Source organism: Hoplias malabaricus, chromosome 16 (genome assembly GCF_029633855.1).
Source record: "Hoplias malabaricus isolate fHopMal1 chromosome 16, fHopMal1.hap1, whole genome shotgun sequence".
In the NCBI taxonomy this organism is placed as follows: domain Eukaryota; kingdom Metazoa; phylum Chordata; class Actinopteri; order Characiformes; family Erythrinidae; genus Hoplias; species Hoplias malabaricus.
The window spans coordinates 30,868,461-30,895,708 of record NC_089815.1 but is presented as its reverse complement, the minus strand read 5'-3'; the positions used below and the strand labels follow the sequence as shown (position 1 = coordinate 30,895,708).

Below are 27,248 nucleotides of genomic sequence, written 5' to 3'. Positions count from 1 at the left end.
AAAACAGACAGAAGAAAGAGCACATTTGCTGTTTGTTTGGGCGCTATAGAAAAAAAAATATCCTTAGCTGAGGGTGTAAGTGCAGTCTAGTTAAAGTTATATAATGGACATAAATGTCACTAAGACCCTGTGTAAAGTCATTCTTTAATTCATTCATTGTCTGTAGCGCTTATCCAGTTCAGGGCGGCGGTGGGTCTGGAGCCTATCTGGGATCACTGTGTGCAAGGCAGGAACATACCCTGGAGGGGGCGCCAGTCCTTCATAGTGCACTACACACTCGCACCTATCAACTACCACCTGGAGGAAACCCACGCAGACACAGGGAGAACACACCACACTCCTCACAGACAGTCACCCGGAGGAAACCCACGCAGACACAGGGAGAACACACCACACTCCTCACAGACAGTCACCCGGAGGAAACCCACGCAGACACAGGGAGAACACACCACACTCCTCACAGACAGTCACCCGGAGGAAACCCACGAAGACACAGGGAGAACACACCACACTCCTCACAGACAGTCACCCGGAGGAAACCCACGCAGACACAGGGAGAACACACCACACACCTCACAGACAGTCACCCGGAGGAAACCCACGCAGACACAGGGAGAACACACCACACTCCTCGCAGACAGTCACCCGGAGGAAACCCACGCAGACACAGAGAGAACACACCACACTCCTCACAGACAGTCACCCGGAGGAAACCCACGCAGACACAGAGGTTGTGGGGTCTGTGAGGAGTGTGGTGTGTTCTCTCTAGGTCCCTGGAGCTGTGACAGACACTACCTGCTGCACCACAGCGCTGCCCTAGTGGTGTCTTAATTCAATGTTATTTGGACTCTGTCTTGTCCACAGTGACTTACAAAAGGCTTTGTCATCTTATTAAAATAATGCATTCTCAGGAGAACAGAACTAGTCTGCCAAATTCTCTAAATGCAAATGTAAATATTTATTATTCTCCCAAATCTCTGAAAACTGCACCGAACAGAAGTTTGATGACTGTGTCTAATACAGTTCCACTATTATCATTCTGGTGCTGTTCTGGCTGCAGTGGAAGCTGGCGAACAGAGCACTTTGGGTAAACCCTCTATCAGCGAGAAAACAGAGAGACTGAGCAGAGCCAGCTGCTGTGGGCTCAGAGGGAGCAGGTGTGGGGAAAGAATCTCATCTTCTCACTGAAGCATAAAGTGTTTTACAACACAATCAGCCAGAGTTGACGCTGAATAAGCACCAGATGACTGTAGTTGTTTGGTTGAGAAATTTACAGTAACAGGGTGAAGCATTAAGTCTCACTCTAATATTCCAGCATCTTTAAGAACACATAAACGGATATCCTTCTAATCACAGAAGAGGAAAAGCCTTTTTGACATATGCTTGGCTTATTATATAACAGTGTTTGATGCGTGGTTACCTTCAGGTCCTTGTTGAGGCCGATGATGGCTGTAGGTGTGAAGGCCAGTGACAGGAAGTGAGACAGAGGGAACCAAAACCAGAACTGTGTGAAGACCAGCAAACCCACAATTGACGGCATGTGAGTGTGACCAGTACGAGACTGCAGAGAGATGGTCACATTACGGCCACCTGGAGAGAGAGAGAGAGAGAGAGAGAGAAAAATAATGGCATGGAAAAAAAAAGAAAACAAATTAAGAAAGAGAAAAGGATTGCAAGAGTAAGAGAAAGAAAGAAAGAAAAAAAAGAAAGAAGGGGAAGGAGACAGAAAATTTAAAAGATTTATGTCAGTTGGACCTTTGTTCCTGTTAATTAAGCAGAGACAACTCTTTCCGTCTGGAATCTGTAACTGTGCTCCAAAGCCATAACTCATTTCTATCAGACGTTACAATTGTTCCTCATGAAGGAAGAGATAAGATTAGAGGGAGGATTTTATTAGAACAATGGAGCGGCCGAGAGAACACTGTTTTCCTGCGTCTTTTCCTGTCTGGACCCAGGCCTGAGCAGCTGATACTGAGCGGTTCTGTTAATGAGTATGATGTGAAGGTCAAGGCAGAAGCTGCGTGAGGGAGGGAAAGACAAAATAACAGAAACAGCCTGGCTCCCTCAGGGGATCTACGGGGCGAGGGAGGGTGGGAGAGAGGCAAGGAAAGAGGTGTGGATCTGTCAGTTGCCTTTTTACAGGACAAAGGAAGAGAAAAATAGATCTTCAGACCATCAATCAGCTTGAAATCAAAGTTCAGACTGCGCCGACAAATGTGCCACTCTGACACGGCAATATTCATCATCTTATCGTTTCCTCTGGAAAACACTGGGCCAGATTTTAAAGCGGTTTAAGTTAGCGCTGGGGCTTTAATCACTGTCTAATCACCGCCCTCGGAGTGTGTGAGGATGGCAATAATCAGTCTTGGTGGTGGGTCCTAAACGGCTGAACGATTTTGGGCAGTACTGGCAAATATATTTCTGTCTTAAACGACAGTTGATATATATTTATTTTTCTCTCATGAATGTCCATCAGGCTCTGAAGTGCACCTCACTTTCAGACTTAACCCTTTGCAGCCTGTGGATTACGACCCTGTTTAATTGTTTTTAAATAAGGCAATGAAGCCACGACAGAAAAATGGAGAGAAAGTTTGGCTCGTTCTCTGCGTTATCAATAATGAAGAGTAATGTCTTTTGTGCATCGAATTTCACATGTTTTCAATGAGGTGATTACTTTAAGATCTGGCACTGACTCTCCATAATTTTCTGCTTGCCACATGCTCTCTGAGGAAAAGGTTTGAGTGCATTACTCTCCAAACTGATGATGTTTCCCACAGTTACAGCAAGACAAAGCACGTCCAATCCTGGGAGTCAATCTCCAGATCTCTGGACGTGTTGCTGTTTGCCAGATCACTTTAGAAAGTGAAAACGGCTGGGGCTGGGATACTTGAAAGTGTTTTGCAAGGTGACAGGGAACAAAGCGAACCCTAATGTGCAACGAGACGTCTTACTACGCAGCGCCAGGGCTTACGGATATCGATTAGACGTTTGGCGTCCTGGCCTGGTATTTCACTCCAACATGGAGAGGAGAGTTTAAAGAGAGGAGATGTGTGATGTTGATTGTGGGAGGCATAGGGCAGGCTGCTATCTGCTGACTGATCTGGCATAAAGCTATCTTCTCTGCCAACAAGCTGGAGCGGAGCACTGATGGTGCTGATCTACAGGTACAGGTTCTGATGCTGCATGATTAATTAAAGATCCCAAGCACCAACACAACATGTTATACACCTCTAGCTGAAGCGTGCCATTGAGCTTGATGATTTAAGGCCCTGAGCAGCTACTTCAGAGCGTCCCATTTCCTGCATTCCTAGAGATTGTGCATGTCGGCTGTGCCTGTCTCTTTAAGAAATAAATTCAGGTTCTGTCTACTTCTCCATGTAAATAAACATCACAGTGTCAAAGAAGTCTGTATTTCACTGTTGTTTTCTTGTAGGGAGCAGTACAATTTTACTACAGATCACGGTGAGTTCTGTTCGGCACTCAGGGGATTTAAAAAAAAACCCCCAGAAACTCAGCCCAAATACCTCTGCACTGAACATGGAAGAACCAAAATAATACAAGAGCATGCAAACGTTTGCATTACAAGTGCATTCTTTATTCTAGTGCGTGCCTCTAAAGTGATGACACACACACACACACACACACACACACACACACACACACACACACACACACACACACACACACACACACACACACACACACACACACACACACACACACACACACACACACACACACACACACACACACACACACACACACACACACACACACACACACACACACACACACACACAGCAGAGGCCTGTTGGAGGCTGAGCCACATGGCTCTTCCTGAGAAAGATTAGAATGCAATAATCCACATGAATATTGATCTGTTCCAGACAGCTCAGCTTTGGAAAGCGCTGCCGGACACAAGCAGTGTCCACTTCCAAGCAGCTACATCACCTCGACACATAACAACAGGGTGATGGAATTTGAGGAAGGGGAAGCATGCGTCAAAGACAGACATTTTCTTAAAGAGTGTCTTTCTTCTTTCAGCAGAAAGCGAAACCGCACCAGATCAAACTCTCAGCAAAAAACACTTGGTCTCAGGGCTTTAGAAAAAGAGATGATTCCCACATTAGAAATAACCAGGGGCAAAGAACAGAACATTTCAGCCAGTTTGGGGCAGATTTCCTTGTCCCTAGGAGGAAATAACAAAAGCCGGGCTGCATTTTCCTAACACTAACCTGCATCGAGGATGCCCTGAGCCAGGATGGCTCCAAACTTGGCCATCACATCATCGTGCTTATCGTTGATCACCTTGGCGTACAGCTGTCTGAACTGGTTGACCTGCAAACAGAGTAATTAAATAAGAGACAGTGAGGAGAGACGGTGCAGAGAGAGAGAGAGAGAGAGACTGAGAGTATACGGCTTGGTGATTTAGAGTTGAGCGATGGTAACAGACATCGATTTGACCAACAGTGTGGTAATATGCTAAGACTTCTACCAGCGCTCTGTTAAACTCTAAAAACCAAATATTTTAAAGATGGAATTAGTTTAAAAATAAAGCCATTAACAACATTTGTAAAAGCTGAACACAATGCAATAAGAATCTTAGCTATAATTAATCAATAAACTGTGCAGAATGAGGTAATACTAGCCTGGTCACTTAAGAGACAGAAGGGAATGGCATTTAATTCTAAGAATAAGAGTGTGTTATAACGTTATTAAAAACAACAACAACAACAAAAGTTATCAATGAAACTATTTTCCAGTTCTGGGAAATGCCTTTGCTTTCATCCAAAACCTGTAAATTATGATAGATGCATGAAATTACACCCTTTATATTAGATTTCCATCTCTAACAGTCCATAAAGGCTGCGTTTCAAATCCAGGAATCGTTTTCATACCGCTATTAAATTTACAGCCTTATAATAATTAGGCTACGCAACGTGAAGAGAGAAATACCCCAGAGAACTCCAGCATATGACAGAGCCATAAATTCCCTGAAAGACTGCAGAAACACACCGCACGCCAACATAGGTCCAGAATGAATATGTATACAGTAAACAGGAGTGAAAAGAAAGTCTGTTTTCCATTTTATTTCGTCTCCGGAGCTCACATATTTTAAACGTCTTCCGCAGACACGTTACATTGACCACACACCAGAACCGGAGGCTCACCTCAGTCAGACACAGCTCAATAATCTGAGCTCCTCGAAGGGTAAGTATTAATGATGCTCTAGAAAAGGGCTGGAGTCCATCCAGGAATACGATGTGGTTTTACTGTAAAATTAATTAGCAGCCTAACGTGTATAATTCAATTTCTATGGCTGCATTATCTAAGAAAATAAACAGGCCGTACTCTTAATTGTTCAATACACAAGATTAAATACTCTGGGCGTTCATTGAATCTAAAACAAAAAGGAACTGCATTAATTGCATCCTGTCTTTTTTGTCCCTCTGATCAAACACAGCATGTGCAAACGCTTCATTTTTAAGGAGTTCTGCAGAAACTGAAGGAGAGTGATTTTAGAAGCACAGCCCTAGTGTATTTCAGAGCTGAAACTGATATTGGTGATAGACTTCACTGCAACTGCCAGTGCCCAAGAAACAATCAGGATTAGACACTGGAGAGAGAGAGAGTTTAGCAGATGAAGTTTCAGCTACAAACTATTCAGATAATCAGATCGAGCCAGGTCATAGAAAATGTGGGATGCTTTGGTTACATAAAGTCTATCGCAGTTAAACTCTTTGAAATAAAAGCTCTTTTTTCATGACGTAGTTACAGCACTACTGGCCCACTGATAACCCTCAGAGTGCTGGTTCACTCCCTCACCTTGGGGCAGGTGACCTCACTCTGCTGGATCATGATGAGTGCAGAGGCGATGAGAGCTCCCTGTCTCACATAGTTCACCGGGTCATTGGTCATCGGCTCCAGCAGGTTTATGGCTTCCTGTGGAAAACAGAAACGCCACGGATGTCAGCGATATTCATATAAAATAAATCATATAGCAGCATTAGATTAGGGATAGAATGTAGTTGTAATGGTCTTCAAAAGTTATGATGATTTGTTTAGTAGAAGGGTCAAGGTGATCTTTTGGTTCCACGGGTGTCAAACCTTTTAAATGAACAGCTTCTGATATTACTCAATGCAACTTTTAATCATGTTATGAATTCAAGACATGAACAATCATCATCTCTACTGGACTGTTTTTCTATTAATAAACATTTTATAAAATGTCCGTAATATGGATTGGCCTGTTTTTGTGATGCTTTTTATATATAGGAGAGGCACAGTGGAGCAGCAGGTAGTTTCTCAGTCACAGCTCCAGGCACCTGGAAGTCGAGGGTTAAAGTCCCACTCCGGGTGACTGTCTGTGAGGAGTGTGGTGTGTTCTCCCCGTGTCTGCGTTGGTTTCCTCCGGGTGACTGTCTGTGAGGAGCATGGTGTGTTCTCCCCGTGTCTGCGTGGGTTTCCTCCGGGTGACTGTCTGTGAGGAGCATGGTGTGTTCTCCCCGTGTCTGCGTGGGTTTCCTCCGGGTGACTGTCTGTGAGGAGCATGGTGTGTTCTCCCCGTGTCTGCGTGGGTTTCCTCCGGGTGACTGTCTGTGAGGAGCATGGTGTGTTCTCCCCGTGTCTGCGTGGGTTTCTTCCGGGTGACTGTCTGTGAGGAGCGTGGTGTGTTCTCCCTGTGTCTGCGTGGGTTTCCTCCGGGTGACTGTCTGTGAGGAGTGTGGTGTGTTCTCCCTGTGTCTGCGTGGGTTTCCTCCGGGTGACTGTCTGTGAGGAGCGTGGTGTGTTCTCCCTGTTTCTGTATGGGTTTCCTCCCATGCTCCAAAAACACACGTTGGTAGGTGGATTGGAGACTCAAAAGCATCCCTAGGTGTGAGTGAATTGTGTATCGCCCTGTAAAGGACAGGTGCCCCCTCCAGGGCTTATTCCCGCCTTGCACCTAGTGAGATATCGTTCATATCGCCAAAAACCCTGAAATATCGTGATATTATTTTAGGGCCATCTCGCCCAACCTTACTATACATGTATCTATATAAATAAAACAACTGGACGATAGGGGCAAAATTTATATCACAATATATATTTCTGAATTTCAGTCGAAATGATATAGTTCAGATTTTGATATAAACAAAAGCCACAGAAAAACTGCCCCGAAGGGACAAGAAACATGACAACACCGAAAAACAAACCTCTTGGCTTTGTCAATATGAACATTTTTAAAGTAACTTTAAAATTGAGATCACTGAACTGACAACAGTGCCCCCTAATGACCATCAGCCAGTGACAGATGCTATAAATAATGTATTTTGAAATATGTGTTTAAAAATCATATGGTTATTAAATCATTTTATATTGCGATATATATTGATACTAAATTATTGTCCAACTCTGATTTATATTTAATGCATGTCACTTGAGTTTCCCCTGTGGGGATTATAAATAACACGTGAGCTGTTACTGACAACAGTATTCGAGTGTTCCAGGCCTGTGCAGGTACAGCAGCTTTCCCCTGATAGAAGAAATCCGCAGTGTTTTTAGAGGAAACAGGTTAAAAAGGTGCTGATCTAAAGGGCTGCTGCATCAGAGCAAAGCAGTGACTGGAGCTTTACACCAAACTTTACACTCCTGGCATCGGCTCACACCAGAATTCAGCACTTAAAATGGAGTGCAGACACAGACACAACACAAAAAGCCACAAAACAATACACTCCCTCCCTCACTTCTCTCCCCTCAGGTTTGTTTCTCAGCAAAGTGAGATGATCCAAGGCTGAATGAATGAGACTCTCCACTTTCTCTGCCTTTTAAACATCTCAGTTTTCTCTCCGTCAGCCCACACCCGAAAACAGTAACCGGGAGCAGCAACAGGGCCGTACAAGGAAAAACAAAGAGATTTGAGGGAAAGGTAAACAAACGGTGTGCTGCTCTCTGCAGAAAACGAAAACTCATCCAATAACTCACAGGGTCCCTGACCACATCTACTTCACAACTGACTGTAATTAGGGAAATTCACATTCAAGTCTAATCTTAAAGAAGCCGTGATGCAGAGCAGTGCCTAAAAATGGTTTTGACTCCAAATGGCAATACAGCACCAAAAGAGTGGAGAAGCAAATAAACAAAACAGTGTTTGTAAATGTTAAAGTCTGTCTTCTGAATATCTCTCATAACGTATTGGGAATCGATGATGAAAATAATCATCTGGGACAGCCAATCAGAATAAAGCAGGTGAAGAGAGGGCGGGGCTTCTGTGACAGACCTGATACTCATGACAGGACTCCTCTTTCTAAAGAGCTAGTAAATTATAGGTTGTGAATTCAGGCATTTTTTACTAAACCGTATTTTATCTTTCATATAACATTATCTTTGTAGTATACCATCAGTGCTCTGTAGAACCTCACAACACTGGTTCTCAAAACACAGTATTGATCATCGTACTTTTTGGGGAAGATTAAGAAACTATGAAATCAATGTTTATTTAGCATTTTACATACTGTTCAACATTGAATCCAAACACAGGACTACTTCTGCTCTCCTTATGAGGAAACATGCGGTAGTGCAGTGTTAACTACTACTGCAGTACTGTGAGACTTGCAGCCTGCTCCAGAGGTGGGAGGTACGTCTGCTACGGCAGCCGACACGAAGAGAGGTAAACGTGGAGGCGAGAATGTCAGCGGTTGCTTCCAAATTGCTCCTGAAGTCATTTTTCAGACACAAATTGCACACTGCTTAAACAGCTTGAGCACAAAGCTCCTTCGTGTTTGAAAGATGGGAGAGTAAAAAGCAGTAAACAGCTTTCTCAGGGACTTTTTGTCAGCACAGCGTGAACTGAAATAATACTAAAATAAAAATAACCGAACCCCAGGTGTATAAATTATAGTCTGTGGGCCTTTTCTCATGTGTGACCCACATTACAGACCCATTCCCGCTCTGGAACACGAGGGAAACCGATGGCAACAAAGGAGAACGTTTCCAGCTTTGCAGCAAACGTAATGTTTTTGCATTTCGCCGACTCTGAGGACCATGAAACTGATTCACTCAACAGGAAAAAGAACGCACAAACAAACAAACAACTTGTTTAAATCTCAAACGTGACCATGATTCATTTTTATTTAAATTAACTATTTTATTTAAGCAACTATTTACACAGCAGCATTTCCTTTTATTTCTGCTCGCTCTATATCCTTATACTGGAGCCAGAAGGGGAGTAATATTTTAACCCATAAGACCCTAATGATGACGTGTGTGTGAGGTTTGGAGAGTTCCCTACACAGCTTTATCTTCATCTTAAATAACGACGTCCCTAAGTGACATTCACGGAACGTCCTGGATGTAGTCACGTGAGCGTTTGTTAACGTTTGTCCACGTTTACAGAATGACGGTGTGCTCTGTGAGGACATAGAGTCCGTACAAACGCTTATTTTAAAAGTATGTTTTTGTTTCTAAAAGCTGTTTCTCAACATTTTTACCATTTTAAAAGCTTTCTTCACCTGCTCCTGTGTCACATTCCACACTCTGACCCCAGATCAGGAACAAAACGTTCAAACACAAGTTACAAAATGGTTGTTAAATGGTTTGTTTCTTTCTCATAAATCGGCTTCATGGTGAAGTGATGGGTTTAAAGTATTACAGTAAATTTAGTGCATACTCAATAATAGGTTTATTGTATTTTATTCTAACATTTAAAGACGTTAACGTCATAAACAGTCCTGCTTGGCTTGGATTGATGGCTGTGGACGTTTATTTGGCCGTGTTTACAACTTTCCCTCTGTGACAGTCTCACAGGAACATTCCTTCTGAGCGACTGAGAGGCGGTGGAAGAGCTGAACTCACCTTGTACCCAGTGCCAGCGCAGCATATGCCCAGCGCCATCGCTGCCCCACAACGGACGTGAGGATTATAACTTTCAGACAGAAGAGACACCACACTCGGACACTGCTCTGGAGTCCTGCACAAATAAAAAACACACACAACAAACATTATAATTACACCAATAAAATGTACACAGATATCATTCATTATTATAAAATCAATGTGTGAAACATAAAATGTGTTATTAATAATAAAAACGAAAGTCAGCTTCTCCCTGGTTTTGGTTCCTGTTATTTTTAAACATGTTTAAATATTTTTAATTGTAAATTTGCACTTATTTGGTGTTCATTTCATACCATTTTTTTAAACAAATGTTTTTATTCAACATTAATGTTGCTGACTACATTAAAATTAACAGTAAGCATTGTGTGCACAGTAATAAAACACTGCACCAAAAAAAACTCCCTCTCAAGGCTCTGTTTCCTCATCAGATTTTCCTGGCTCTCGTCAAAGCTGAAGCAAGAAAGAGCCTCTTCACGAGTTCTTTTGAAACTCAACTCGAATACCTTTTACCAGCTCTCCTAAGTCGAGGCAGATGTGTCAAGAAAGTTTCTTTAAACAATTTACACAAGGTGATTATGGCCCTCCCTGCACTGGGAGAAGAGGGGGGAGGAGGAGAAATGGCTGTAGATGAAGATTAACACGAGTGAACACGGTCTATTACCAGCCCACGATTTACTAAAGCACCAGGGTTCCTCGAGTCTAATAACACTAAACGTCTTCTGAGAGAATAAAAATGTGAAAATTACTTAAGTACTTCATGCCTGAAGATTAATATTAAACATTAATTACATTCCATTCCATTCTTCATTAAATGTAACAAACTTTTGTTGGGTTTATTTACAAAGCTGTTGAGAATAATCCTTATTCCTCTCCACCGAGGGTCTTCGTTTAGGGCTGAAAGGTTTGGTGACTGATATAAGACCGCGTGTCTATTCCGTATTTGCTTTACTGCTAAACAGTGTGTCATTAGGGTGAATTTGATTGTGATTTGGACGTTTATCAGTTTTAAATATTAGCTCAGGCTATTACAGGTTTTTAAAACATGGCAATGTGGGTGATTTTGGATACATGTTCCATAAAGAGAGTCACCTGGCACAGATCAACAGTGTGGTAATAACTGCACAATAACTACACAAGAAAGAAAAGAAAAAAGAGTAACGTCTGAAGGTGTGTTTCCCTAAAATCCAGCTGAGATGTAGCCCCTAGCAATACAAAGACAAACAAACACTGAACTGAACTCCGAATGCCTGAACTGTGCTCTAAAGCGATGACCACTTTGTGTTCGATGTCCTTTTAAGTCTCCATTGTGCTGTGTGAGCAATTTAAAAACAGCCTGAGCACTTTTAAATGACCATCCACCGATGGAATGGCAGACTAAGAACTCCAATCTCATAAAAAAACTAAATCCAAAACAGCCTCCTCATGACGACTCGTCCAAAACTCCCATCTCCCGAAAACGTCTCATTAATCAAAGCCCCCAAAAGTGCAATGGCTCACTGAAAGTTAAGGGACTCTCTTATTATTTATTTTAAATAATGCTTGAATTGATTTGACACCACAAAAAGAAACCAAAAAAGTTTCTCTGCCCATTTTAAATTATAAAAGGACTAAGTATTTTATTTAAAGCATACTAAAATTTCTTTTTGCCGGTAAGATTAAAGAGCCACGGGCCCATGCTATAATAAAACAAAAGCCCACTGATGGGCTGTCGCTGTGATGGCAGATTTTTAGTTTGGTTGCCAAATCCTCTCAGCCACCTCACACTTATCTAGGACAAGTATAGTGCCAGAAATTAAAGGCGTAATGATTTCAGTACAGATAAAACATTAGTGTATAAAAATGTAACTGCACGGTTGAGAAATCTCACATCTTCGTGTCTAATGAGCACCTTCTATCCACTATGTATCTGTGTTCAGTGTAAAATAAGAGCTCTGTAGTACCAAGGCAGTAAGGGATAATATGAAAATGACCTCAGAATCCTACACTGTATCAAACCTGAAGATGCATTTTTATCCCCCAACAAGCCAAATAAACCAGCTAAACATCGTATACCAGAACACAACGGCGAAAAAGGCATGTTTACGAAGCAGTCACTGCTACTGTTGTAATGATTAAACTAAACACAAAGACCACAAATAAGTTTTGACTAATGGAGATGAGGTGCTTGGAATATAAACTACCGACTGATGCACTAAATGTTTCTGTCCTTTCTTCTGTTTTTCAGCCAAACCCAAAGTCTTGAACGATTTATCTTGGCAGAAGTGAAATATTGGGGCCCACATGGTGAAAAGTGTTGTATAAACTCGGATTTTTACAAGTTTTGCTGAGAACAAGCGAACACCATCTCGATCGCACAAACAGAGGGACCAGCCAAGCCGAAAACCCTGCTAAATTCAACCTCATAACCGTAAAAGCTAAAACTTTATGCCAGAGTAAGAGGGTAACAAAGTGTTTACACTCATTTTAGGCTTAAAGACTGAACACAATTTGGAAACGCTGTCATAAAGCAAAAGCTAAAGTCCTTGCCACAAATGTAAGAATTTATTTGTGAATAAATCTATTTAGGTTCCCCATAACCCTATATTTTCATGCTAGCTTATAACAAGCAGTTGTTTGTGTCGTGTGTGTTCAAGGATCAGCACTCAAACTGGGGACTTTGTTTGTTTGCTTCATTAAATAAGAATATTTGAAAATATCTAAGAATTAAAATCTACGGTAATATAAAAATGAAATAAAATATACTTTATTTCTGTCGCGAAAAAGCTTCGTCCTTGGAGCCGTCTTGACACCCTAATTCCTTAATTAGTCTCAAAACCAGGTAACATTCAAAATTTTGACAGCTGGAAAAATCTTTCCCATAAAGGTATTAGCCTTAGAGTCCAAGACTATTACATCAGCTTTTTCCTTTAAAGCGTCAGCCTGAGAATGTCAGAGTCCAGGACTGCTTCTTCTAAATTTGAGAGGACGACGAGGGCACGGAAGAACGGACGTGCGTTCATCTGACTGATGAGGACATTTACAGAGAGATTAACTTGTCCGAAAAGCAGAAAAGAATGAAGCTGCGGTATAAACCCTTTCAAATGGTAAGATCATCTGCTCCGTCTCAAAGACACTTATTCCGAGGTGCTACCTTGGTCGAGATAACCAGGACGTTTCAGAAGGGCTTTCTCATGTTACTCTGCAAACAATGCCATAGTCCAGAGCTCCTCAGATCCATATCTGGAACTTTTCAAGAAAGAAGAGAGGGGAGAAAAGAGAACAAAAAAAAAAAAAAATTCTTCCTCCAGTTCATAAGGCTGTTTTGGTCTGCTTTGACTTTTTTTCCCCCCTCTTCTGAACATTCATAAACAAAAGAGGGAGGCTGACACACTCCAGGAGTCGCAGCTCAAAGCTCCTTTTACCAGACGCAACGGCAAGAACGAACAAACAAAAGGAAGTCCCGAGCCCACGAGTTATGTTCCCGTTTGAAGAAAGTGGAGAAATAAGATATTAACACTCGAGTACACAAGAAGTATGAAGGAATGCTCCAGCTTGGAAAGGAATGGGGGTTTGCACTAGGGCTGGATAATTTACATTTAATTACCAAAATAATACTTAATTAAGACTTGCAATAACGACATGTTGAGTTTCCATTAATAATCATTTACTTCACAGATTCAAAAACATCAAGAAACCTCAAAAACGATGTTATATATATATATATATAACCTACATGTATATGTATACGTATATGTAAATGAGCATCAATGGGGAAACACTTGAGAGAGAGAGAAAAAAACAAAAGCCCCAAAAACACACAGCGAACACCACAGTCCCAGTTTCCGTCTGTAAAACACACCACCAAATTCAAAGTAGAGTCAGACTTTATTTTGAAGCCAAGCATAAACATCTTAAAGGCATAGCCCTTCAGCTGCGTGGCAAGGTGGGTAACAGATGTGTCCTAGCCTGAGAAGATAGAACACGTTGTGCTATGTGTGTGTTTAAATGATATGGAAGATGTAAGAAGAGTGCCCTTAGTTATAATTAGAGTCAGACACCACCACCTGGACAGAGACATGGTCTACGTAGCCACCATGAACCAGGAGGACGTTTGGGCGTCTATAAAAGCGTCTTGATTAAAATACAGTTATAGCCTCTTCCACACAAGAGTTTGTACAGAGAGGGGGGCATCGTCATGAAGAATAAAATCACTTTTTAATGGGGATCATTATTATACATTTATACTCATCTCAGAGTGTTTATAGAAGAAAAGGAGAAAGACAAAAATAATTAATTTACAGTGGATGTTTGCGGGTGATGTATTTCAATTACTAAAAGTAACTAAGTGGGGAAAATAATTAATGAATTCCCTCACTCCCTCATTCCTTTAGGAGAAGCAGGAGAAAGATGATGCAGCAAACACTGGGTTTCTGAAGATGACACCTTGGGGTTTAGGGAGAAGAGAGCGTAAAGCAAACACTCCAACTCCGTTAATAACTCATCCATTTGTGCGACTGCCCCAGGGCTGAGGCGCGAGCTCAGTGACAAACATAAACAGTAGGTTTGCTGTGCTGAAGGAAATTACCTCCCAGAACTGCTGGAACCAATCCAGCATCGACACACTCGCTCGTTTTCTCCCACCCTGACTCACCATACAGCCAAGAGAGAGAGTCAGAGAGAGGCGGCGAGCGGACAAGTACAGAACCAGAGACTGAGACAAAATGAGAAGGATAGTGTAGAGGTAGGTGATGCGAAGCAGGACTGGGGATTCTTCCAATCCGTCAGGACTAAAAGGAAACACTTCAACACCTCCAAAAAAAAAAAAAAAAAAAAAAAAAAAAAAAGGCAGAACTGAGAGAACAACTGGCTCTCTTCCCGACAAACGGCTCCAAATATTGTTTTCTGTTTTAATTCTTACATTTTTTTTCTGTGCTCACTTATAAAAACGTGGGAGGCAGCAAACTGAGCTGCTTTTCTGCATTCACAAGTTGTGAAGGAAAAGAAGAAAATATCACATAAGAGGAACAATGTTCACAGAGGACACTGCTCTGGGTGCGAGTTGAAGGTAAGCTCAAAAAACTAATGCTCTGGCTTTAAATCAAGACGTGAATCTCTCATCTGTTCGACTTGCAACCGATGCAACATCTAGAACTGCTTGAATAAATCATTTAAATGACAAAGATAAGGAAAAAGAGCATAAACATTCAAGTGACTAACTTAGGGTGGTTATTATCTCGTCTAATGCACGACCGAACACATACAAATCATTACCTTCTTTAGAAGTAAGTGAATATCTAGTTTATTTAAAAGAATAGTGTGCATCAACTTTGTGAGGCATGTAAACAAACATGTATTTATCAAGTTTCCAAATGCAATTTCTTTCAAATTCCTTTCACTCTTGCACCACTTTTTAATTGATGTTAAATTGTGTAAATGTTGTATGCAAAGAGACCGCACAATACATTCAATCAAAACCATTAACACCCTAATAACATTAAGGCAAAACCAGTCAAAGTGTAATTTAGAAACCTGATTGTGCCATCTGTTCTGATTGATTAAATTTCATTAAAACGTGAAATGGCGGACTTTATGAGCAAACAGTGATTACAGCCGATAGCCACTTCCTTGTCTAATTACTTCTCTGTGGTCTAGAACTAATGCCGCTAATGAGCGCAGGGGAAAATCTGATATCATTTGTAATGATGAACGTCAATTTGAACAGAGATAGGGAGCACTGATGGAAGGGGTCAGAGTTACACGGGTTCTGTTTGGTGTTTGCAGCTTTATTTCGTGGAGTCGGACGAGAAGAAGTTGAGGATATGCCAGATGAGTCTGTGAATGTATTGAGCACCTGGCTGGACGTGCCTGTTCCGGACGGATTACGCTGAGGGTCAAAGAATACGAAACTACGTAGACCTACGTTCTGGTTGGAGTACTTATTGGTTTGTTGTTAATTGTACCTCGGATGGGTCCACAGCTCTGGTGAGCTGCATCTGCCTCCAGTCCAACTTTACTCAACTCCCGCCCCAATGTGACAATGCTGGCGAAGCCCCAGGAAAAAGCCAAAGCACGACTTCTCACAGCTCGGCCGTGCGCGGCAGCATGGCCCAGCTCAACGGCACCGCGACGGAACACAACTGCAGTTTTCCGCACTTGGACCCGAAGGATCTCCACTGGGCTTCGTTGCTCATCATCATCGTCATCATCCCCACCATCGGCGGCAACATCCTGGTCATCCTGGCCGTCTCGCTGGAGCGCAAGCTTCAAAACGCCACCAACTACTTCCTCATGTCTCTGGCTGTGGCGGACCTGCTGGTGGGTCTGCTGGTGATGCCCATTGCCCTGGTGACTGTGCTCTTCAGTAAGTGACCCTCCAACCATCTCCACTTTAGCTTATTTGCAACGTTTACGTTTTAACAGCACAATCTATGTGGCTAGACTTCTTTTTTTCTACATTAAAAGTAGAATGAACATTGTGACCTGTTTTGACTTGTTTGCTCTCAGATGTATGCGTTATATAGATTTATTCAAGTGAAAGCATTATTCCATTCATCACCAACTGCTGAATGACAACAAACAGCCCAACCGTTACGACAACAAATTAAGCTGTACTTCAACTTTTAAGTTAGACTTGTTATAGACTTAGACATCGAAATATTATTTGGGACATTCTCCTTTCCCATGACACAAAACTAAAATGAGTTAAGATCTTAACTGTAGTTCCTTAGAACTATAGATAACACACCTACACAAATAAAACCTCTTATAAATGTGCAAATGACAGCCCTACGCCTATACAGCTGTGCTCAGAGCTAACGCCGTCCTCTCTGCCAGCTTGGTATTCAGCTCCAGTGCCACCAATCTCCAGCCGCTCCATTACTCCTCATTAATTAGATTACACAGGGTTCAGTGCCACAACATGTGCCTCGACTCGTTTGTGCATGTTTGGAATTAGCTCTTACACCAGGCTTTGGAAAAGCAAGTCTTTTAACTGTATAGGAACCATATGGGCTGTTCAGTGTGTGGAAACACAATCCTGCTTCAAACTGATGAGAGATACTTGTGTCAGAAACTTATTCATTAGCTCAAACTTGTCAATTAGCTAAGAAAAAATAAAACAGATGACAATGGAGCCACACAGCTGACAATAATCTCTGTCCATTAAGAAAATGGCATGACACACAAAAGCATAAAAGCCTTTGAAAGACTGTCAGCAATTTATCAAAGTTATTTAAGCAAAGAAAACAATTCCTACAGGGACCCAAATTGGGTAACAAAAGTAATTTGAAAAAAGGAGAAGCACCGGCGCTTAGAGAATATGTCAAGTGTACTCAGTAGTTAAATGGGGTTTGGGAGCGAATGGCCAAATGGAGCTAGAAATTTACCAGAAGACAGGAACTCTCACGGCTAATTAAATCATATTACCGGGACAGAGAGGGAAGGATGATAGATGGATTTTGAGTGCAGTGACTGGTCATTTATCATCCTTGAGGGGACACTGTAAAACTGCTGGGGTAGTGTTTATATCAGTCTGGGAGCATGGTGATCATTACTTGAGTGTAATATATGAATAATTGTGGGGGGAGTATGAATAATTTTTTTTCCAGAACAACCCAATAATCTAGAGATATTTCCCAATTTTTCCACAGCTTCCTAGGATTTCAACTTTATTAAAAGGTCTACATTTCGGCATACATCCTCTTAAGACAAACTGTGAGGTGAAGTCTTGCTGACGGAGTAGGGGGCTAACATTTCTAAGTCAATGTCCACATCTGTTAAACAGGTGAACGCAGGACTTACTGTCAACACCCTGAAAAACTAAACGGTTCAGTGTCAGGGTAAAATGTTGTCTGACCACAGAGCAAACCTAGACTGAGCTTCGTTTGCTGTAAAATGACACGACCAGGTCTTAAAAGGCAAGACGACCTTCTCAGAAAATAAAGAATTACAAATGTAGTCATCAAGGATTACGACCATTTTTATATTCTTCTCAGGAAACGAGAGATTATGGAGGAGGAGTGAAACATCTTTTAGTTTCTCTTTTGAAGGAAAGTGGGGACAACATTACTGACAAAACATCAAAATCGCTGGTGGCATATTTTCATTACTCTCAAAAGGAGAGAAAAGCCGTAACCAAAGACATTAAAAATAGGACACATCTGTAATATTTTATTCACAAACTGTGTCCGGACCAACAGATCCTAAACTTCCAATGCAACAGTCATCTGTGATCCTTCACTCTTCAAAAATATCCCCATCACCTAACATCTTGTGTGTTATGAAGTTGGGTTTTTGATGCAGTAGATGAGGTGAAAATAGCAATAAACACAGTCTGGAGATGAGCCCCAAGGTATTTTTCTCTTTGTTAAATACATGCTAGTTACAGCAGAAGGTTACAACTTTCCAGTCCACGCAGTGAACTTTAAAATAATGGAATGAGCAAAAATCACTGAGAATGTGTTATATTCAAAACACAACTGACCTGTAACTCAAATCTGGATAATTTTAAAATCTCACTTACAGGAGTTTGTAGACATTATTTTAAGCTGAAGTTGGCACAGTGTGGGCTAAAGTAAACACAAGAAACACACTACTGCATTTCAGGGGTTTTCTATCAGCCAGACGTGCAATATAAATAATTCATTTGCTTCTTGATGGGCCAAGGTGGCAAAAAACCCAGCTCAACTGCACATTTCAAAAATCAGGATCACTGTGTGATTTTTCTTAATAGCACAAGATATAAACTTCAGCACAGAAACTGGTTTAAAAACTAGAAACGCAAGCCTCCAAAACTCAGTGTGGTTTGGTTCTGGTTCAGTCAAGATAAGACATGTGCAGACAAAGTCTAACTGTACATTTTGTCCCAAAAGAATGCTTTTGACAAAGGCTATGTTACGAGTAAAACCATAGATCTACACTTTACAGCAGCACAAATACGTGGGGGGTGGGGGTAAACAAAGAGGCTTAGGTGACACGCAACTGATCATAACTTCTAAACATAACTCTCAGTTCAGCAAAACATCACAGCACTGTGTTCAACGGTTTCTGATTTAAGACGTACCTAATGAGATTGGAAAGTAGGAAAAAAAATATATTTGTACCATGTTTTGATTCTTCTAGACTGCAAATATGGAAGCAGTTATGAGAACAAAAGCCAATCCTGCACTGTTTACTTGTTTAAACTCCTCTGAAAGACCAACATCCCCAAAACAATCAAGGTCTAAGGGTGGGATCTTATGTCAGAAAATGTACTAGGACAAATTGCAGCGATACTGCCATCATTTGCCGAGTAGAATTGGCTCAAGTTTATCTTTCAGATTAAAAAAAAATAACCTGGGATAAAGAGTAATTGATGAGAAGGGTATATGGAATATGAAAGGGTACTTCAATAGAGAAGATGAGAGACTCTTGGAATGAAACTCAACTTAAAGGAAAGCAATAATGAGGCTTAAATATAAAGTCATCCAGGGCCAAAAAAAAAAGTTCTCCCTGTATTTCAAATAGATATATTAGTTTAACCGATGGACTGATCATATCTCTTGGTTTCAGACGCAGCATGGCCCCTGCCAGAGTTCTTGTGCCCAATCTGGCTCTTCCTGGACGTCTTATTCTCCACAGCTTCCATCATGCACCTGTGTGCCATCTCCTTAGACCGCTACATCGCCATCAAGAAACCCATCCAGCACAGTCAGTACAAATCTCGAGCCAAAGCAATGGCCAAAATTGCACTGGTCTGGCTGATATCTATAGGTAAGCTGTTAAAGTGGGACTGGGAAAAAAAAATAGCATTTAACAAGCTATTTCCCATTTTTATTTAGTCTCGTGAGGCACTGCAAGGCACCCCGCAGGCTCATTGGTTGTGTTTTTGTCCAACAAATTTATACCACTACAACAGCCAGCATGCATTAAACAGTTATTATAAAAATCTCTAAAACTGATAAAGAAATCCTGAGTAATCCTGGGTTTCCTAGAGTTCACATAAATTATCTGTTGTTCTGCATTAGCACCTTCTTCCTTAATCACCCAACACTCCAACAACACAATTAAGCGTGTGGCTGGGATGTAGTGTACACATGTGGATAAGAAATTTCCCAACCTTTCTTGCTTGCTCTATTCTCTCCAGCTTGCCTGCCTTGCTGAAATGTTTATTCAAAGGAACAACTGGTCAATTTCCTTGCTCTTATCTGATCATATTCTAGCTTGTTCTCCAGAAGACAACTGTGTGCCACTTTCAAGTATCTGACACCAGGTTGTAGTGCATGAGCTGTTGTTTATTTTGTTATCCCCAGGAATACTATACCTGCCAAGGAGATATGTTACTTCACTATCTTTGTTTCTAATAAAACTCCCTCGTAATAAACTCAAAGCCAAGAGCTAGGGCAGGCATCGAGCTGGTGTATCATTTCCTCAGTAGGGCTTTCCCCTTCTTGTTTCCATAAAATGTACTTTAACCTCCCTGGAGATCTATGATCATGGACTGGCACGGTGATATAAACAAATGACTGACCATTAAGGATCCTGGGCCTGTCTCACGAAATATGTCCAACTTAGACAGGATTCATATGTTTCAGCTTTACAAAGCCAAAGCAAACCATGGTCAATTTCTATTCTTCTTTTTCTAGCTTGACATACATCTTCAAGAAAGAGCAACAAAACTTAGATTTTACTGGCTTAACAAGAACTCTTACAACGTGATACAGATCACTGTCCTCAGGTATACGTAGCCATCGAGAAATTGTAGGTAATCATTCAGGTCGTGCTGCAAATTAGGTGGAAGCTTAGCCATGCTTTAGAGCCTTGAAAGGAAGGCCCTGTGCAGTCTTTTCGGTTCTGAACCTGCACACGATGTTCCTGCTTGTTCCCCAGGCACGAAATAACATATTCTGCCTTTTGACAAAGCAATATTACTGAGCAAAACCAGACAACGGTAGCTAAAGTTATGGAAGCTCCTCAAGCCAAGGTTAGTGGAAGAGTCCGCAAGCTCAAGATCTACAGCCACTGTCATAACTGCTTTTTCAGCGATAAATGGTTCGTTTACTGGCTGTAAGTGTTTTATTTTACAGAACCATGCAGTGCAGAACTTGCTGTGTCACGTACAGAAACCAAGTGAGCTGTGGCGCCACATTTTTTAAATTGTTGCTCATCTTGATCACTTCTTGACCGTCTTCCTCTGTTCTGACAGGTATCGCCATACCCATACCCATCAAAGGACTGAACAGCTCCAATCATCCCAACAACATAACGTTCAACTACAACTGCACCTGCCTGCTGACGCTAGAGAGCTTTGGGGAATTTAAAGTATTTGGCTCTCTGGCAGCTTTCTTCATCCCCCTTATGATAATGATGATCATCTACCTGCTGACAATCCAAGTGCTGCGTAAGAAAGCCTATCTCCTCAGGTCCAGGGTCTCTCAGCGCTTTAACAGACCCACTGTGTCTACGGTCTTCCAAAGAGAGCAGACAATTCCCTCTTCTCCGGAGAAACACTCCATGCTGGACGGAATAAAAAAGGACCAAGTACCGAGCCCTGTGTACCCCGTCACCGGTGATGAGGTTCCTATTCGGAGAATGTCCACATTAGGAAAGAGATCCATGCAAAACCTGAGCAACGAACAGCGGGCTTCGAAGGTCCTGGGGATTGTTTTCATGCTGTTTGTTGTGATGTGGTGTCCGTTCTTCATTACCAACGTCACCTCGGTGCTCTGCGAGAGCTGTGACAACAAGTTAGTGGAGAGACTTTTGGACATCTTTGTATGGGTGGGTTACATCTCGTCAGGGGTGAACCCTCTGGTCTACACGCTCTTCAACAAGACTTTCAGGCAGGCTTTTACACGATACATCATGTGCAACTTTGGCAGTAGGAAAGCTCACAAAATACAATGTAGAAACTTGACCAGACTCTCGTTCCACTCCTCCATGGCAGAGAACTCCAAAATGTTTATGAAGAATGGGATGAAGAATGGCATCAGCCCTGTGAGCTACCAGAGCCCCCTGAGAAGACATCCAACACATCTTCAGCCTTCTGCTAGCGTCAGACTGGACACCCTTCTTCTCACAGAAAACGAGGATTGTAAACCTGACGAGAGTGTCAGCTACGTATAGGTTGGACATAATAAATTGAGAACTTTCTTCAGGGAAAGCAGAAAGCTGTGTAACTGTATGAAGAGCATGAGGTTTGACTCATTACAACAAAATGGAATAACACATATTTATTGCCCTGTGGTGGATTTTATGAGTCCACAATCCATGGAAATTCAAACAAGGCCAAAGAAAGCAATGCAATCAATCTGGAATGGGAAGAATGAATGGCAAAACTGTGTGTTGTGCCAAATGACCAAACTGAACAGTGTATGCATGTTATTCACAACACTGTTGGTTAGCAGGGCTCTGCCATGTCACCAAAATTGGAGGGCTCCTTATGCATGATGAACGCACTTAAATGGCACCAATTTTTACACCAAAAGGTTTAAAACATCTCTGTTAAAGTGAACAGAGGGTTGAAAGGGAAATTTTTGTGATTGTATTTAAGAGAGTATTTGTTTTGTCCAAGGTCACCTTCTCAAATGTTATCAATATGCAAAGCTGTTTGTAGATACTGACCGAGATGAGAAGTCCACACAAACCTTTGTCAAATAAAACATGTCAGATATAAAGGCCATTGCTTTCATTCAATTAATTCAACCTTAATAATGTATTTCTGAGTTAAGAAGTGTTTTTGAAATGTCTGGACATGTAAAAAACTAAATAAATGTCACAAATATGCTTTACAATAAAGCAAAAACCTTGAAAGCACTACCTAAAAATACTAAACACAAATAATCCAAACACATACTTTCACAGATCATCACATCATCTGTACACAGAGAATCCTAGTCCGTCTGGAACTACAGACTGTTTCCCTAAATAGAAACCCAATAGCTGAAAGACTACCATGATCTATATAACATCCCATGCACCGGCAAGCTCCAACTCTTAGGAGAAGACACAAGTGAATTGTTACGGCTCTGGAGGCTCTGTAAACACAGGAAGGATTTACATGGGCTCTAGCTTACAACCAATTGATCATGCAAATATCATATGGCCTTTTTAGGGCTTTAAATAGTTCCCACAGTTCCTTTACTTGGCCCAGGACTCTTCACGGACAAATGAAGGGTAAATTCACTCCTGAAGAAAATGTACTGCCTCGTCGATGCAAAGAGGCAAATTCCAGAGTCAAATTTATGCCACTTAAAAAAACTAGTAACAGTGTTAACTGATAGTGGAATGTGTTAGGATCTCCTTAAAATAAAAAAAATTGAAAACAAACGAATCCATACCTCCATTCATTCTAATTCAAATAATGCACAATAATTCTAAATTAGTATTTGGCTAATAATTTAAAGCCTGTTACGTTAAAAAACTTCAAATTAACATGTAATGCAGGCAGAAGGGTCAGTAACTTGAAATATAGTAAACCTATAGTATCTTGTATAATCTATGTTAAAGTTATAGAGAGGATCGTTTTAAAGGTAAAAGAAATGAATCCAAATCACGCACAAACTCTGCATGTATGTATTTCTGTATCATCTGAGTTGGGTCTATAGATTTCAACATGTTTGCCCAGTAGAAATAGTTAACAAAGCACTTCTGTAAGCTGTTCTACGAGGGCATCTGCTAAATGCTATAAAAGTATGTGTAAAATGTCATGTGGACGAGCATAAGATCATGAGAAAATTTCTGGTCTATAACAAAAGCTGCAGGCAAAAAGTAGACGGAACTATATCTCATAAATCTGAACGGCCAGAAGGACACGGGCTAAAGCTTCTTGCCATCAATCAACGCATGCGGTGAATGAAGGAGAAACACTGATGCAAACAATTCTCAAACAGCTCAATTTTTTGTTTGAAATTTTTGGAATTTGTTTCTCCAAATATATGTTTGATCCACAATTAGCTACATTCCTGGACTCAGACGGTACTGAATAACATTTTAACAGTATAAACAGTATAACTCGAGTACTTTTTAAATAGCTTGTGCCAATATTGGTAAAATGTTACAAGATGTTTCAGGAAACACATGCTGTTGTATTGACAAAAGGCCCTTAAACTAAACTGACAGACATTTGATCCATTTATAACATTTTTACAAAAGCACTATTCTTAAGTAATAAAGATTATTTAACAGAAGTCTTGTCACTGTAATATCTCAATTACAATTTTTTAAAAAGGCAATCAATTGGTTGGCTCTAGGCAGAGCGCTGAAATCAAAAATTACACTGAAACAGTAAACCACCACATAGCAACAACTCATACAGTCAGAGCAGAACCATCCTCAGCCTTGGAATCAATCAGATCAGACGTGTTAAGAAAAGTCAGCATGGCTCTGAATCCGTTTACTTCAGAAAAGATCTCTGGTTTCCACCAACAGTGGGATTTGTAAAGAGACAAAAAAAAACCCTGACATGAAGTCTCAAAAACATTTGACGTGCCGGTTAAGGGCTGCGAAGCAAACGTCTGTGGGCAGAGACCCACTAACAATAAAGCACGGAAAAGCCATCTCCATTAAAAGTATGGGCGGAAAGGATCAATCTCGGTGTTTCTTTTGGAGGTATTAACGTGAGGGAGGGTGGGTGAAGTCAACCGCTAGCAACATCCATTTGAAAAGATACTCCAAACACATTTGGAAAATATTCCAGAAGAATGGATGGAATCTAGCCTTTGTGTATACATGTGCAGGCAGATTAATCAGGCTTAGCTGGGGAAAGATTCTGGGACAGCACTGACAGACAAGGGCTGTCCAACAAAAAAAACCAAACACGATCTTAAACTTGTCCAAATTAAGCGAATGGGCTATTTTGTCCCGCGGGGGCCACAACATCCCACGTTACTATGCTGCACCTTCAAAACGACATTATAGCCATCAACCAAAACAGTGGAAGGAATTAGAAAACAGAAGCGGCTGAAAAGGGAAAGGCTTCTCTCTCGGTTGTTAGCTGGTATTTTGTACAAGTTCAAAGCTGCTTTAAGATTTAGTTAATTGCTGGCTGCAGGCTCAGAGCTCTGGCTTCAGGAACATTTTGCAAAGACCAAGGTCAAATACATGTGTGATTTGATTCGATGTGATTTTTGTCTCTGCTGTCAATGTTAATTGTTTGATGATAAAATAAACCAACTCTCAAACCAGAGAATTTTAAAGTTCCTTCAGGAAAAAGAGCTACATACAATTATTGATGCCACACTACAATTGCTGCATATTTCAATATAGTCTCTGTGGAAAAAGTCAGCTAAGTAAGCATTACTTGGGTGGGAAAGTGACGAGACGGTACCTGAACATGATGAACCCAATGGACTCAACAGCAGCTCTACGCACGTCATCATTCACGTCACTCACCTGTATTAAAAAAACAAAACAAAACAAAAAATTAACCACAGAGTGATCTCCATTCATTAAGAAAACAAAACAGCAGCTATTTTCTGTGTATGGTGGCTTCTGATAATTATTTTCCCAGATAATTCAGAATAAACTACTAACGGTATAAAGAACTAATTTATTTTGTTTAATTGACATCTGCTGTTCTAAACTGTCTAAACAATCCGTGTTTGTTTACAGTTTGTTGTGAGCATCCTGAACAATCACAGCTCCAGATGAGTGTCTGTTTTTAATAAACAAGGATGGGCTTTGGTCAAAATAACTCTCTCAGATCAATCTTTAATCACTCCATTATTGATTTCCCCCTGCGTTTATTTTGAGGTATAAAATTATCATTTAAAATCTAGTTTATCCATAGCATGGAGCGTTAGCAACAAACAAACCTCAGGACCGCTCTAAGCTCTGACTGAACATGAAGAGGCTGCCACCTGCAGGGAAAGATGAGTTCAACAAAAGATGTATTTTTCCCTTCATATGTCTTCAGTTCGGTGGCTAATACACATCCTCTCAGCAAAGGAACTCAAAACCTAAACTAAAGCAAGGGCTTGGGTGAAACGGCAAGAATATCTCACAGTGCTTAAAGCAATCTTCACCACACACACACTATACGGCACAGAACTATTTTCTGGGTGTGTGGTGAGTTTGAACAGACACAGGAAGATAATATTAGTATCGATATAAAAAGTTTCAGTGATACTCAATCCTCATTATAACAAAGTAAACAAACCACCATCGCCTGACACTTCCTCTCTTTAAAGGGGACTCCGTGAGCGTTCAGGTATGTGCCTGTATAATGTGAGAAAGAGAAGACGTACGGCCACATGCAGCAGGCGTCTGATGGCCTTATTATTCCCCGAGCCGCAGTATGCCATGCCCACTGTGTACATTCCTGAGCGCCGGAGGATAGGGTCCTGAAAAGAAGCAGAGTATCAGTACGCAGACAACGGCAAAGCACACAATACATCACCAGCTCAACCACAGGAGAGAGGTGTCTAATGACTCCTCAGCAGGGAAACTGCCTTTTAGGATAAAGACACAGACACCAAAATGAATGAAGAGAGAGCAAGAGTGAGAGAGAGAGAGAGAGAAAAAGAGGAGAGAAAGAAATAAAAAAAAGAGAATGAGAAAGGCAAAGAAATAGAGGAGAGAAAGAGACAAAAAAAGAAATAAAAAGAGAAAAAAGAGAGGAGACAGAAAGAGACAAAAAAAGAAAGAGACAAAGAAATAAAGAGAGAAAAAGAAATAAAAAGAAAGAAATAAAGAGAAAAAAGAGAAATAGGAAAAGAGAATGAGAGACAAAGAAATAAAGAAATAGAAATGAGAAAGCGAGAAAGAAAGAGGAAGAGAAAGAAAGAGACATAGAAAGAAATAAAGAGAGAGAAAAAAGAGAGAGACAGAGAGAGAACCGTGGATTGAAGGATTAATAATAAAACTCTATTCCCCACTTCAACACCCACAATACAAAACAGTAAATACTGTTTAACGGATACATTTTCCTCACCTTGTCCCTGCAGAGGCTCTCGATGAGAGCGTCTGCCTCCTCCATCCTGCCGTACATCACCAGCGCGATGCCCACGGCCAAACCTCGCAGGATCTTCTCATGCTGAGTCTCCTGAGCATATCCCACCATGTCCTCAATCGCCTGAGCGGACTTAGAACCCAGCATCACAAGACCGAGAGCCAGACCAGCAGCCTCTCCTGTGTATGTACACACACACACACAAATTATAGAGTCAAAATAAAACAGACTCAATTATTAATATCTAAACGAGTTTTAAGAGCAGATCTAGAGGGATTACTGTGCAGCACCAGTAAATTATAAAACCAAATAACAGTTAAGTAATAAATCTGTTTACATTTTTCCATTTTAAATTTAAGAAAATGACTATTTGAAGCTGAATGATAAGTTTTCAGGAATAGGTTTCAGGAGATGATTAACCCTTTATTAATTTTATTTATTTTAACATCCAAAAAATGATGGATTTAAA

At 41.0% G+C, this 27,248-nt stretch overlaps 2 protein-coding genes across 2 annotated transcripts in view; one reads left to right on the top strand and one right to left on the bottom strand.

The window, feature by feature from the left end:
• The window catches only part of psmd1 (proteasome 26S subunit, non-ATPase 1), a 39,580-nt gene that overhangs the window by 5,675 nt on the left and 6,657 nt on the right, over positions 1–27,248 (bottom strand). Inside the window, exons 14-20 of the mRNA XM_066648108.1 lie at positions 26,762–26,958; positions 26,076–26,171; positions 25,157–25,221; positions 9,832–9,946; positions 5,827–5,943; positions 4,236–4,338; positions 1,421–1,590 (exon numbers count right to left, since the gene is read on the bottom strand). Of these exons, the coding sequence (XP_066504205.1) occupies positions 1,421–1,590; positions 4,236–4,338; positions 5,827–5,943; positions 9,832–9,946; positions 25,157–25,221; positions 26,076–26,171; positions 26,762–26,958 (863 nt within the window). The remainder of the gene's footprint in view (positions 1–1,420; positions 1,591–4,235; positions 4,339–5,826; positions 5,944–9,831; positions 9,947–25,156; positions 25,222–26,075; positions 26,172–26,761; positions 26,959–27,248) is intronic.
• On the top strand, positions 15,890–23,069 carry htr2b (5-hydroxytryptamine (serotonin) receptor 2B, G protein-coupled). The gene is given in 4 exon segments (XM_066647742.1): positions 15,890–15,911; positions 15,914–16,213; positions 19,402–19,602; positions 21,035–23,069. Coding segments are annotated over 4 exon segments (1,443 nt in total). The 3' UTR covers positions 21,955–23,069.